This window comes from Hemitrygon akajei, chromosome 22, assembly GCF_048418815.1.
Source record: "Hemitrygon akajei chromosome 22, sHemAka1.3, whole genome shotgun sequence".
Classification (NCBI taxonomy): Eukaryota; Metazoa; Chordata; class Chondrichthyes; order Myliobatiformes; family Dasyatidae; genus Hemitrygon; species Hemitrygon akajei.
Window position 1 is genome coordinate 22,927,215 of NC_133145.1, and position 15,157 is coordinate 22,942,371.

Below are 15,157 nucleotides of genomic sequence, written 5' to 3' on the forward strand. Positions count from 1 at the left end.
CATTTTATTGAAGGGATGGAAATAATAGGCCTCCTCCGCATTTAAGGACGTTATTTGAAATTCTGTGCATGCTGAGATTTAGAAACTGGCTACCCATCCTCATGCATCGGGTCCAGATTAGGTAGTGCATTTAAAAAAAAAATTTACAATTCCTCTGGCTCAGGCAAGATTTTGGACTCTTTATAAATCACCACTATTGAGGATCTGCTCATGTGAAAGCAAAAAAAATGCAAGATCTTTGTTTTAATATGCTGCATTTCCAGTTATACTGATAAATATAATCATCTCAGTGTAAGGGGTTTCTTCTTTATGTTACTGCGTATGTTAATCAAAATGGCTTCCTTGTTAAGTTAAAAGTAAGAATACTTCTTTGTTATGGTAACTGGTGAGAGAGTGCTTTCTCTCGCAGCTTGTTTGGGTTATAATTACTGATTCTAACCCAATTATAACGAGAATTGTATTCATTTGTTAAGCAATTGGGATAGATGTTATTCTTTCTTGTGGGTCTATAAGCTGGTATTGTGCGGGCTTTTGGGGATTTGGGGGGGAGATTGTGAGGAAGGCGGACGGTGCTGGATGCGCTCTGGTCGACCACCGAGGTTGGTCCCAGGCGGCAGGTCATGGAGGTCAGAGAAGATCTGATAGTGGACTGAAGACTTCGATGGTTGAGCTCCAACGGTTGTGCACGAATTGACTGAACCCTGATAAGTTTTGGTGCCTTTTCTTTCCTTTCTTTCATATATATTGTATCGCTATTAATCACCTAGTTCTAGTAAGATTTATAAAGTGTATTCTGTAAACATACACGGTGTGCGGTTTGATATTGTGTGTGTGAGTTTGTACCAGTGTTCATTTCCCAGCATCCACGTATACGGGAGGCGCGGTTTGGCAGGTGGACGGATTTTCCCCTAGACATACACCAGCCGATTGCGTGAGCGTTACATCAGTTAAAACTAGAAGCAGAGTCACATTGGCCTCAGTGAGGCTGACACGATCCAAGTTCTATTCCAAGCAAACTTTTATATTGAGGTACGAGTTGGTCAGCTTAATTTTCTTCAGTCTTCCTGCTGTGTCGGTATACTTCGTTGACTGTCCTGATGTTTTTGGTGCCAATTTATGAAACACTGAAATGGAGCAATTCCTCAAAGCTACATGGGCATGACTGACTTGTCTTAATGCATTAATCAACAAAAAAGGCAGAAAACTCTTTGAAACATGATAAAAGAATACAAACTGCTGCTATAATTTATTAGTGGTAAATGGAAGAGCTTATTATTTATATTAGGGATATATTTTTGCATTGCATTTTGGTATTGGTTTATTATTGTCACTTGTACAAAGATAGATTGAAAAGTCTGTGTTGCATACTGTACATACTGATCAAGTCATTATACAGTGCATCGAGCAAGAATAAGGTAAAACAATAACAAAGCATAATAAAGTGTAAAAAGTGATTGAAAAAGTGTAATGCAGGAATACAATAAAGTGGAAAATCATAAAAGATAGATTGTGAGGCCAAGAATCCATCTTATCATCGAAGAGGTCTGCTCAAGAGTTTGATGGCAGTAGGTTAGAAGATTGAGCCTGGTAGTACGTATTCTCAGACTTTTGTATCTCCTGCCTGATAGGAGAGGGGAGAAGAGAAAATGTTTGGGTGGGTACAGTCTTTATTTGTGCTAGCTGCTTTCCTGAGGCAAGAAAAGGCCACAGAGCAGCTCATGAGGTAAGGATCTGCTGAAGAACACCTCCTACTGTATAAAAAGCTATTTTCCTTACTCTCATACTGTTGAAGTTGTGTGTAAATGGGCTTTGTTACTAGTTGAAGCAAACAGCATGGATACACTTATGAAGAAGTTAGAAGAGTACTTGATAAACTGGCATGGATGCACTGGACCAATGGGGAGCTTGCTCTGCTTTTAAGTTTTATCATTCCATACATAATGGAGAAAAGAATAAAGTAATATATTGATATTTTTTTTAGACTTGCTATTTCATTAGACTGCTTTTGAAGAAAAGAAAATCTATGTAAATCATTCTAATGTGGTATAAAGGGTGTCAAGACTTTAGTCATGGAAATGAGGGCAGGGTGAGTTTTTGGTCCCACTAAGTGTGAGCGTAGGTGTCAGAATACTTTATGGATCCAAGCAAAACTGCCAATACTACTTCACTTACTGAGTGAAGAGTAGTATAGTGTATTGCCATGGTAGCATAGTGGTTAGAGCAACACTGTCACAGCCCAAGGCGTTTTGGAGTTCAATTCTGGCAACACTCCATAAGGAGCCTCTGTACATCTTCCACGGGAAGTGCCCGAGTTTTCTCTGGGTCCTCCAGTTTCCTCCTAAATTTCAAAGAAAGCTGGGTAGGCTAATTGGCCATTGTAAAGTGTACCATGATTGGGTTTGGGTTAATCGAGTTCGTCAGTTGTTGCTGGGGCAGCGTGGTTCGAAGGGCCACAGGGCCTACTGCATGATGTATCACTGAATAAATAAATAAACTACAAAATATCAGAGATATGCTTGTAGAAATTGAACCAATCTTTACTTATCATGGAAATATTGCCTTGCAACAAGCTAGTTTTAAGATAACACATTGTTGTCACTTATGATATTTAGCTTTAAAAGCTGAAGAGATCTTTAACAAAGGGTTGATATTATATCAAATTTATAATATGTCAGAATTGCTCTCTGTATTGCAGGACTGGTTGTGCTGAGCCTTACCTTTAAGTGTATATTCAATGGCATCCAATGGTAATCTTGGCAATTGTATGTTTTCCTATACTTGTTAGAATATCTATATATAACTTATGGGTAATGCCACTTCTGCTTTATGATTTTCCAGAGAGCTGTGGGCCTTGCATTGTTGTACCTCATGGTTTTCTCTTTCTAATTTGTATTCGTATTCCAGAAGTTGAGTTGTCTACAACTACTACTGTCCTGCTGCCTGGTAACTCCACAATTTAACTGAAAGTGGGCAATGAAAGTGTTGCTTTTAGTACAGAGTTTTGTACTATTGTAATGAAGTTTTTAAATGCTGCCTTTGTGTGGACAGCACCCTCTGATCACTACATTAGCTACATCCACTGTTTCCTGCCACTCAAATTAAAACAGCAGCTATGTTATTTGCAGCACCTAGCCAGTCATAAAAATATGCACAAAAGTACTTCTGTACTTAAAGAAGAGTCTGTGGAGGAGGTGATGTATGAATACGCTGCATTTGATTTGACATGCATGGATAGTTATGGTCTTGAGAGCAAAGGGAAGAATGGGCCAAAATGCACAACAAAAGATTGGAAGATTTCTCTCATTCTTTCTCTGTCCCGAATTTCAACATGGATCGCACTAATGATTTTTCTTTGTACTATTTATTTTACAGGCCCGGGTTGAGGAACTGGAAGAGGAGTTGGATGCAGAGCGAGCTATGAGAGCCAAGGTATATTTTAGCAGGAACTGAATGAGACAATTTTTTTTGAAACTGCTAACTATAATAAATGATATATAAATAGAGAGTAAAAGTAGATATTCATGCCTTACAAAGCAAATTACCATCAATGACTAGCAATCAGCAAGATAACCTATTTGCTTTAAAGCTGAAATGTCATAAGGTATTTCACACCAGTGTAACCAGCTTGCCACAAGCTACATATGAGAGTTGATAGCTAAAAGCTTAGCCAGAGGTTGGTTTTAAGAATTGTTTTAGAAGAAGTGGAGGTCTAGGTACAAGGTTTTTAGAAGGAAAGAGTGAATAATTTTTGTGCCACATTAAATCATAGTTTTCTAATGGTTCATTGACTAATTGAACTAATTACAATTGCAAAAGAAGTGGCTGGTTATTTAAACCCAGAGTGTACAGAAATCTCCGGGTTCAAGGTTCAAGGTACATCTATTATCAAAATATGTACGCAGAATACAACTCAGATTCAGCTTCTCCAGATAACCACAAAACACAGGAAAAACATGGAAGTCATTCAAAGGAAAATATCAACCCCTGCCCCCCAACAGGCAAAAAACACAATTGACAAGAAGAATATCAAATAAAACAAATCGTGCAAACAACAAGAAGAACACCACCCCCCATGCTAAAAAAAACAAATCATGCAAATGGCAACAGGAAAGGATGAGCGAAAACACAGAATATAAAAATATAAAATCAAAAGAGTCCAATTGAACTACAGTCCAATTCATAAATCACAGACCATAGCTTTGGCGCCGTCGTCCAATAACATGAAGGGGAGAGAGAGACCATTTAAACGCATAGACCTTCCCTTGGAAGCAGCAAGCGAAAGGCAGAGAGAGACTGACACCTCTTCCAGCAGCAGACTGCAAGAGGGAGAGAGACACCAGTCAAATACAAGAGCCTTTCCTCAGGAGCAGCGGGCAAGAGGGAGAGAGAGAGAGTGAGAGAGACCATCACATGCAGACACCTTCTCTGGCAGCAGCAATCAGGAGGCTGGTAGACGGCACTGAACACCCGCTTGCCTTCCGTACTTACTTTGATGTTTCAATCTTCCTCAACATTTTGTTCGGTTAAAGAAATGGAGTCGATTATGGGTTTGCGCCCCACCTGTAAGCATCTTGGCCTAGAGGCCTCTCGCCTCCTGGAACCTTCTCAGTAATAGCAAAGTGCCAGGTCACTCAGTTGGCCAGAAAACACACCTTCAAGCTTTTGGTGCAGGCTCCGACAATACCAGAACCACATTTAAAAGAAAAAGATGTAAAAGAAGTCAAAGAAATGGTTTTGTGGACTATCTGGAAGCCGTCGCCTGAGGGAGCATTGTTCACTGGCACCGTTTTGACTAGAAGTCTCTTTTCACAGAGAGTAGTGAACATCTCAGATTCAAAGCTCTCAGTTGTGGAGGTGAGCTTATTAGAACTATTTAAAGTGGATTTAAATACACTTTGATAGATTGGGAAATTGAGAACTTTGAGGAGTCAATACAAAGGAGAAGTTGTGGCTTGGGGTAGATCCGTCATGGTTATATTGAATTTTGGGGCAAACTTGAGAGACTTTGTGACCTACTAGTGCTCCAGTGTTCTTGTGTAATGGCATGGTCCTGGGCCTTACAAACTGGAAATCCCATGTCCCCTGTTGACTCTGCTTTAAATCAGTGCTTCTCTTGAGTTGATAGTAAATGCAATATGTCAGATCTGGAGCAGTTCTAAGCTGGAATCTTCCCATTCTTCATGGAAAAGGGGAGAAGATGAAGGCTATTGAAATCCTTAAGTCTGTTCAACTTATCATTTAGATTAAGCTTAGCATTCAGACTTCACTAAATATCTTTTGGAATCATAAACTCTTACAAGTGATCTTCCAGACTAATTTATAATAAACAGTGCCAAATTATATAAGGACTGTTGCTTCTAGTACTGTACAAGGAAACCTAGATTAGTCTTGTGCTTTATAATTCATAATACTGCCTGGTTTTAATAGTGTTGTAATTGCTTACTAATGTACTGAAATATCAGCCAAGAATGTGTGCAGGAGGGAGAGAAAGAAAATACATTTGCCATTGTGACCTCACCTTGTCCTTTAAGTTTTCATAATTAATGAAGTAATTTTGGTGTGCAGTCATAAACACAAAACATCCATTTCACCCAGGTGATTAGCCAGGTTGGTATTGCAGAGGAGCTGTTCTAATTGTGGCACCCATTACAAATTTCACTCATACCCCTGGCCTCAAGGCAGAGGGGCAATGACAGCTGGAGAGTGACAGGCTAGTTGCTGAGGAAGGTACAGTAGGTGGATGAGGTCTGTTTGAGGTAGGGATGGAATTCAAATACATTATGCCATCCAAGTATCAAGTATGAAAGGGTGAGTCATACTGGGATGTGTCTAGTTGATATTTCAAATGACACAAAACAAGACAACCCAAATATGCATTTCACTGTGTTAAATCAGTTTTCAATTACGTAACTCCGAGAATGAAAAACAGCTACAGTACTTCCTTTTATAGCAGTAAGTATTTGATTCAGAATGAGTTCCAATAAGCCCATAAGGGATGGGAGCAGAATTAGGTCATTCAGCTCATCAAATCTGCTCTGCCATTTCTTCATGGCTGAACCATTTTCCTGTTCACCCCGTTTTGCCTTCTCACCATTAAATTTCATGCCCTAACAAAGCAAGAACCTATCAATCTCCTCCTTAAATACACCCAGTGACCTGGCCTTCACAGCTGCCTGTAGCAACGATTTCCACAGATTCACCACCCTCTGGCTAAAGAGATTCTTCCTCATCTCCATTCTAAATGGAATTCTATCTATTCTGAGTCTGTGCCCTCTGGTTCTAGACTCCCCCACTATAGGAAACATCCACTCTATCTACATTTTCCAACATTCTGTAGTTTCAATGAGATCTCTTGTTATACTTCTAAATTCCAGTGAGAACAGGCCCAGAGCCACCAAACGCTCCTCATACGATAACCCTGTGATTCCCAGAATCCATATTGTGAACCTCCTTTGAAACCTCTCAAATTTTAGCACATCCTTTCTTAAATAAGTGTCCCAAAATTCTTCATGATACTCCAAGTGAGGCCTCACCAGTACCTTCTAAAGACTCAGCATTGCATCCTGCTTTTATATTTTAGTCCTCTTGAAATGAGTACCAACGTTGCGTTTGCCTTCCTGACCATTGACTCAACCTGCAAGTTAACCATCAGGGAATTCTGCATGAGGACTTCCAAGTCCCTTTCCACTGAGTTTTTGAATATTTCTCTCCATTTTGAATGAAGTCTACGTTTTTGTTCCTTTTACCAAAGTGCTTGACGATAAACTTCCTGACTGTTCTATCAACCAGTTTTTTACCCATTCTCCTAATCTGTCTAGGTCCATCAATAGCCTCCTTGCTTCCTCAGCACTACTTGCCCCTCCACCTATCTCCCTATCGTCTGAAAATGTGGCCACAAAGCCATCCATTGTGTCATTCAAGTCATTGGCTTATAACTTAAAAGATGCAGTCCCAACATCAACCCTTGCTGTACTGGCAGCCAACCTGTAAGCTCTCACTTTATTCCCACTCTTTGCTTCCTGCCAGTTGACCAATCCTCTATCCATGTTGGTATCTTTCTTGTAATAGCATGGACTCCTATCTTGTTTAGTAGCCTCTTGTACAGCACCTTGTCAAAGGCCTTCTGAAAATCCAAGTAAACAACACTCACCAATTCTTCATTGTCTATCCTACTTGCTATTTCCTCAAATAATTTCAAAAGATTTGTCAGGCAAGTTTTCCTCATAAGAAAACCATGCCTATTTTGTCATGTGCCTCCAAGTACCCTGAGACTTCATCCGTAATAATCGACTCCAACATCTTCCCAAACACTGAGGTTGAGCTAACTGGCCTATAATTTCCTTTCTTCTGCCTCCCACCTTTCTTGAAGTGTGAAGTGACATTTGCAATTTTCCAGTCCTCCAGAACCATACCAGAATCTGGTGGTTCTTGAAAGATCATTAATAGTGCCACCACAATCTCTTCAGCTACCTCTTTCAGAAACCTGGGGTGTAGTCCATCTGGTCCAGGTGACTTGATTTACCTTCAGACCTTTCAGCATCTGAAGCACTTTCTCCCCTAGTAGTAGCAATTCTTCTCTCCTGTGCTCCTGAACTTCCGACATATTGCTAATGTCTTCCACAGTGAAAGTTGATGCAAAGTACTTATTAAGTTTGTTCACCAGTTCCTTGTCTCCCAGTACTACCTGCCCAGCATCATTTCCCACTGGTCTAATATCTATTCTCCCACTCCTTTACTCTTCCTCTATCTGGAAAAAAAACTTTTGGTATCCTATTTGATATATTGGCTAGCTTACCTTCATATTTCATCCTTTCCCTCCCTATGGTTTTTAAAAGCTACCCAGTCCTCTAACTTCCCACTCATTTTTGTTGTTATTTGCCCTCTCTTTTGCTTTTATATTGTTTTTGACCTCCCTTGTAAGCCATAGTTGCATCATCAATACCAATTGATTTGGGACGTATCTATCCTGTGCCTTCCCAATTACTCCCAGAAACTCCAGCGTCTGCTGGTCTACTGTCATCCCTGCTGGTGTCCACTTCCAGTCAGCTTTGGCCAGCTCGTTGCTCATGCCCCTGCAATTGCCTTTACTCCTCTGCAATACTGATACATCTAACTTTAGCTTCTCCCTCTCAAATTGCAGGGTGAAGACTCATTATCAGTCTCTTGTGGATTCCTTTCCCTTAAGCTCCCTAACCAAATAGTTTCAATACACAACACTCAATCCAGAATTGCCGTTCCTCTAGCTTTTGAGCTCAATCAATATACAATATAAGAATTCTACGGTAGCTTATGCTCTTGAGAACTAGTTTGTTGATTACTTACTAAACTTGGACAGTTGCCTGAATTTGTGCCCTGCCTTGTGGTACACCTTACACTGCAGAAAGGCTTCCAACGGTGTGGTTCACTGGATGAAGAGTTTTCTCATGCCCCAGATGTGTCCTCTTTATATTCTGCAGGCATATCTTGTGCATTGGTGCAGCAGTGCGTAAGGAGACTTGCCTACATAGACCTATTCAAATCTTGTGACTACATCTTTGATATGGTCAGAGGTGTACAGTTTTTCAGAAGTCACATTCTTGAACTTTCTAGTGAGGTGTATACAGGTCAAAAATACACCCCATTTGAGATTCTTGAGTCTGCTTGTATCTGCAGACCTAACTGTTGTAATTGACAACTGACAGGCTGTCTTGTCCAATGAAACTGAGGCAATGAAGCCATTTGGTCTCTATAATAGGCATTTAGAGAAAATGCACAATACAAATTGATCTGTGTTACTGTTTCTGAGCACACACAATGCAAGTGTCCTCGAACCATGGTCCATTAAATTGTGTACAGAGTTTATAATCTTTATTCCTTACTCGTGTTTTGATTCATACAAGACACAACTTCAGTGAATGTTTACAAACAAGAGAAAATCTGCAGATGCTAGAAAACCAGTTAACACACACACAAAGACTGAGACCTGCTGAAGGGTCTCGGCTGAAAATGTCTACTGTACTCTATTCTATAGATGCTGCCTGGCCTGCTGAGTTCCTCCAGCACTTGTGCGTATTATTCAGTGAATGTTGAACTAAGTGGTTCAACATTCACTCATTGGAAGCTGAAAAACTAACTTTAAAAAAAAATGCCTTGAATCAATGTGCAGATAAGCAGATTGAAATACCATTGATCATTCTTTCGTAAGTAATACACCTAGTGTATTTTAATTCTGCTCCACAAGTGGAGTTAATTGGAAATGAATCCCTCACCATCTTATGTCAGACCCATGTGCTTGATTTCTGGTGGGGGCCTTCTCCAGCACTTTCCACAGCATAATTACAACAATCAGTCAGTGCTACTGACAGAACTACCCTATGAGGTAGGCTTGGACATAATCGGAAGAAATTTATCATCTCATTTTCTGCTTGAAAAGGTATCATTATCCCAGCCCCAATGCTTAAATCAAGTCTACTTTCATGTATTTCATTTTGCCAAGGTGCAAATGTTCTTTTTAACTTCAGTAGTGGTGTTGAAACGTGATAAAGGAGACTTTCACAGAAGGGAAACTATCTATGATACATCTGATACTTTTCTAATAGGTGTTCATATAAGAGAAAGACTATCCATCATTCCTTACATGATGAGTACTAAAATGTTGCAGTTGTTTTGAGCAATTGTCTACATTCTCACACAAACTGTATTTTAGAAAAAAATAAGTTCCAAATTCCTCTCATGTTAAAGAAGGATGCTGAGAACTGTATTACTAACTTTCTACCAATCTGAATACTTCAATGAGTTAATTAAACTGTCTAAACTGTAAATCCATTGACAATTTTAAAACGTGACTGTTTTTTCAAATTATAAATTCCATGCACAATCCTTGTCTAATATTCTTGCTAAGAGCTTTGCTCCTAGGCGAGTATGGAATATTTCTTAGCTGCATGTAATAATTATGTGTTGAGAGTCATCCTGTATTTGGGAAGCAGCTCCCAGGATTTTCCTGAAACCTCCTGGAATTTGTAGCCCTTTCCCCCCCCCCCCTCATAGCAGCCTTCTACATGAAGAAGAATGATATAGAATTATGCACAGCAAAATATCTTGGGAAACAATGGAATGGTGATCTGTTTTTATTTGTGCTGATTGAGAAACAAATAATAATTGTAATAAAGTAGAAAATCACCCTTCATTTTGTAATAGTCTCTTGCCTCCACTTGAGGGGCCAGATGATACAGAAGAGTTCATTTTCCTTTTGTTACTTCACCAGTGGGACTACTGCTGATAATGCCCAGGTCATTGTTTGTTTTGTAACTAAACAGCTTGCTGTGCAATTTCAAAGGATAGTTAATTGCATATTTCCTTGTGACATAGAAAGAGGCCATTCAGCTTATTGAGTAAATGCTGGCTCACAAAAACAATCCCATTCCTCCAAGTTGCTCTGGCTGAGGTATCACCTACAGGGCAACGAGTTGAACAGGGATGGCTCCAGTGGTGCAGATGGGTCTTTACAATAATGTGCTGGCTTCACTGTCATCATTGCTGAAGCTTTTTAAAATGAACTTTGCATATTGAAATGAATTACACTTAAGTCCTCAGTGAGATTGGATCTCATGTCTCTGGTGGCTTGCCTCTGGATTACTTCCAGCATTTCAGGGGTCTTACAGTGATGCACAGAATGCACATATTCAACCTATTGCAGGTTGGTTTGCACATTCACATCTCTGAAATGGTCCTTTTTTGTGATTCAGTAACACATGCTCCAACTGAAAACAACTCAATCAGATAGATCTGACCAACGCAAGACTTATTTTAAATCTTTCATGCATTTTAAATACACATTTTTACTGCAATCTGTTGTTCCTCCCTGTTACTGAAAATTGGTTAATAGTATATTATTCCAAGCAATTTACTCTGTTGCTGAAAGTGCAGTGAAGCAGCATTCCTATACATCCCTGGTTCCACACATTGATGATTGAGCAATATTTTGAACAATTGTAATATAGGATATTAAGGACAATTTACTTGAGGTATTGGAAGGTGCCTACAGATTTTTATGGTGCGTTTTCTGTGGTGGGGAGGTTGAGCAAAAGAGGCATATCCTCAGACTTGAACTAGTCTGCCCACTCATTGATAATGTAAACAGTTCTTCACATAACAGCCAACAGAAATTGGTACTCTCTCAAAAAAAGGACACACACATACACCAGCTGCAGTGGAACTGTGGGTGGGACCGTGCTCCCCTGTGGAAGATACACTCCTCACGTCCTTCTTTGGGCTGATTGACTCCTGTCCTCTAAGTAGGATTAAGTCCACAACAGAGAACAAGAATCTTCCTTCCTGTCCCAGTTGGGTAAACATCAACAAGCTTGGCTAAAAAGATGACTGATTCTGGGACATCTGGTTTGCAAGATTTCACATCCTAGTGTGTGATACTGACTAAGTTTATTAGATATTAGCCAGTTGAAAACATCATACTTTCAATTGGAACATGATGTTTTATAATTGAGAGGAAGTAACAGATCAGGAAAACAATGTCTTGAAGTAACGTGAGCATACACTGCTTCGAGGTATTTTCTGGTACATATTGCTACCTGCCTCAAATATCTCAAATTCTCCAGAATGTTTGGGCTTCTTTGCATAAATAATACATTCAGCAGTCTAACCTGAGGGTACATCAATAAATGTTCTATTCCTGCAATTACCCAGCCAAACCCAAATCATAAATCAACAGATAATCAGATAGTAAAGTCAGAGTTCATATCCAGTCATGTTTGTGGGAGGTTAGTATCCAGGTGCGTCTCAAGGACAAGAATCCTAGGAGTTTCTCTTGCCATTCCACCTCACCTGCATTTGAAGTCCCTCCCGTCACACTGCAGACAGAGTGTACAACTGTTCTATGCAATAAGACTGCTTTCTTTTGCTGCCTTCAGCTTCTTCCCTCCTGCCATAATCAGTGGCTGAGAAATTGTTCCATGTCTCAAAAATCAACACTCTATCAGTACAGAGCTAACAAGAGAAAGAGTAAGGCTGAGAAAGATTTGAGCTCAGCATTGGGGGATGGTGCTGAATAGGAAAGGTTAGATAAGGACTCTGGGCTTTCATCAGGACCTCAGCATCAAGTGAGTGGCCAGGTGGAAATTTGGCCAGATCAGGATCTGATCAAAATAAAATGATGGTGGGCATGTGAAGGGCAGTTGCAGAGAGGAGAGATAAAATCCAAAGGAAGTATAAGCCTTAAAGCTGGATCCAAGGGCCAGGCTCCATGATCATTAACCACCCTAACAAATCTACTTTACCTGGTCCTGGATCAACTCTCCATTACGTCCTGCATCTGGGCAAATTGTTCAAGCACTTCACAGGTCGCCTTTGAACATATATAGAACATAGAATAGTACAGCACAGTACAGGCCCTTCAGCCCACAATGTTGTGCCAACACTTAAACCCTGCCTCCCATATAGCCCCCCACTTTAAATTCCTCCATATACCTGTCTAGTAGTCTCTTAAACTTCACTAGTGTATCTGCCTCCACCACTGACTCAGGCAGCGCATTCCACGCACCAACCATTCTCTGAGTGAAAAACCTTCCTCTAATATCCCCCTTGAACTTCCCTCCCCTTACCTTAAAGCCATGTCCTCTTGTATTGAGCAGTAGTGCCCTGGGAAAGAGGCACTGGCTGTCCACTCTATCTATTCCTCTTAATATCTTGTATACCTCTATCATGTCTCCTCTCATCCTCCTCCTCTCCAAAGAGTAAAACCCTAGCTCCCTTAATCTCTGATCATAATGCACACTCTCTAAACCAGGCAACATCCTGGTAAATCTCCTCTGTACCCTTTCCAATGCTTCCACATCCTTCCTATAGTGAGGCGACCAGAACTGGACACAATACTCCCAAGTGTGGCCTAACCAGAGTTTTATAGAGCTGCATCATTACCTCGCGACTCTTGAACTCTATCCCTCGACTTATGAAAGCTAACACCCCATAAGCTTTCTTAACTACCCTATCTACCTATGAGGCAACTTTCAGGGATCTGTGGACATGTACCCCTAGATTCCTCTGCTCCTCCACACTACCAAGTATCCTGCCATTTATTTTGTACTCTGCCTTGGAGTTTGTCCTTCCAAAGTGTACCACCTCACACTTCTCCGGGTTGAACTCCATCTGCCACTTCTCAGCCCACTTCTGCATCCCATGAATGTCTCTCTGCAGTCCTTACAAACCAGAGGTCAGGATTGAACCTGGCTGACTGGAGCCGTTCGACCATCTCTGCAAGGGTGCTGCCTCTTACATCATAGGTCTTAATTTCTAAGCTGGTGATGCATATCCACTTCCAATCGAAACAAGAGAAATATGGCATTAGCTGAATTTTCCAGAGATTTAGTGAAATATATCTCTCCCATCTGCAGGTTGAGAAACAGCGAGCTGATCTTACCAGGGAACTAGAAGACCTTACTGATAGATTGGAAGAAGCTGGTGGAGTAACTGTGTCCCAGGTAGAAATTCAGTACTTCTTTGCTTGTTCTTTATTACTTACTGATAGGCCACTGCTTGTAAATCCTTTCTTCTGAATGGCTTAATGTTTTTTGAAGGATTTAAATCTCTGTTCTATTTGTAAGGTCACTGCTGCCTCACAGCTGGGCAGAATCTCTACATGTTGCATGATCCTTGATGCATTTATTTGCTTGTCAATAAAATGGAAATATAGAAAATCCTTTTGCATGCTTTTTTGCTTGAATCATTGGTTCACATTCTTCTACAAAGCCATTCAGATTCTTCCAGAGATGTGGAGTAAACTTAATATCGCTTATTTGTCGGCAGCACGCTTTACAGTGCTGGTGATTGGTGTTCAGCTCCTGTCATTGGCTGTAAGGTGTTTGTACTCCCCGTGACTGCATGTGATTCCTCCACGTGCTCTGGTTTCAGAGACATACAGGTTAGGGCTAGTAAGGTGTGGAAGTGTTACGTTAGTGCCAGAAACATGACAGCACTGGCAAATGCTCGGCCTGTGTGGGTTGTTGACGCAAAATACACGGTTCACTGTATGTTTCGATGTACATGTGACAAATGAAGCTAATCTTTATCAATGGTGAAGGGAAGTATTTATTATTGCTTGAAGTGGAATGCCTCATTACATATATGCTTTTACCACTAAACCTATTGGGAATAAAGTGCGTCCTATAAATATTCCCTCCAGCTAAAGGTTCAGTGTAGATCAAATAAAATTCCTTTGGTTTGTGGTAAATTCATGTGTAACTATGTCAGTGGTTTTGATCTTTATAGCTGACATTTTCTGAAATTCTCTGGTGCATAAATGAATGGCTGAACTAACTAATTTGTACAAAATCATTTCCAGGGAAGTATTCTTTGTTAAAGAGTATGGTTTCAATCAGTGCATTGGCTTCAGCACCTCTGGATGAGGATAGAGAGGAAACCAGTCTTTGCTCCAGATGTTAACCAGCAACACAGTTGAAAATGGAAGGCATCTTCAGCCAGGTTCCTGGGATAAGTTTCACCAGATGTTCACTATCTGCACTGAAACAGTGATACCAGCTTGTTTGGTTCAGTGCCTGTGGAAGGTGCCCCACCCTCTCTGCTGCATACCCCAGCAGCTGAGGGTTAGGACTGGCTGGTTGGGTTTCAGTGGCATGGTAGGAGTGAAGGCCACGTCAGGAGTCTGAGCTGTAAATCGATCAGCAATTAACTTTATGAATTACTCATTCTCTGTTTTTAACACCATGAAAGCATATTGAAAAATATCAGAGATGAAATTAACATCAAGTGCAGTTGTCTCCCCCCCTCCAAGCCCAATAACCTCTCTTTCTCCACACCCTCTCTTTTGCATTCTCAGACCTGCACCCAGACAGGGACAGGGTGAGAAATCAATTGAGGGTGTGTAGAGTTGAGAGACAGAGAAATGGAGAGAGGTGTGTGAGAGGTGGAAAGGAGATGTACCATTTTAATCTTTTTTTCCATGGAGAGGTTTTGGCAGTTGATTGCTGATTTAATAAACCAATTGGACAATTACTCCAGGGGCCATTTTGGCACTGAGTGATAACGAACATGCGACCCACTTTGTATCCCACCTATTTTTGGAATTCCATTCAGGTTTAGCAGGTTTTTATACAACAGACAAAGGGAACATTGGTTTGGAAAGGATCCGTTCAAGATTATATCTCCC

General features: G+C 40.6%; 1 protein-coding gene across 8 annotated transcripts in view; it reads left to right on the forward strand.

The window, feature by feature from the left end:
- LOC140714553 (putative uncharacterized protein MYH16) overlaps window positions 1–15,157 on the forward strand; it is a 340,102-nt gene that overhangs the window by 248,673 nt on the left and 76,272 nt on the right. For all 8 annotated transcript variants that reach the window (XM_073025840.1, XM_073025835.1, XM_073025838.1 and 5 more), the window contains 2 exons: window positions 3,373–3,429; window positions 13,386–13,472. In XM_073025840.1, the coding sequence (XP_072881941.1) occupies window positions 3,373–3,429; window positions 13,386–13,472 (144 nt within the window). The remainder of the gene's footprint in view (window positions 1–3,372; window positions 3,430–13,385; window positions 13,473–15,157) is intronic.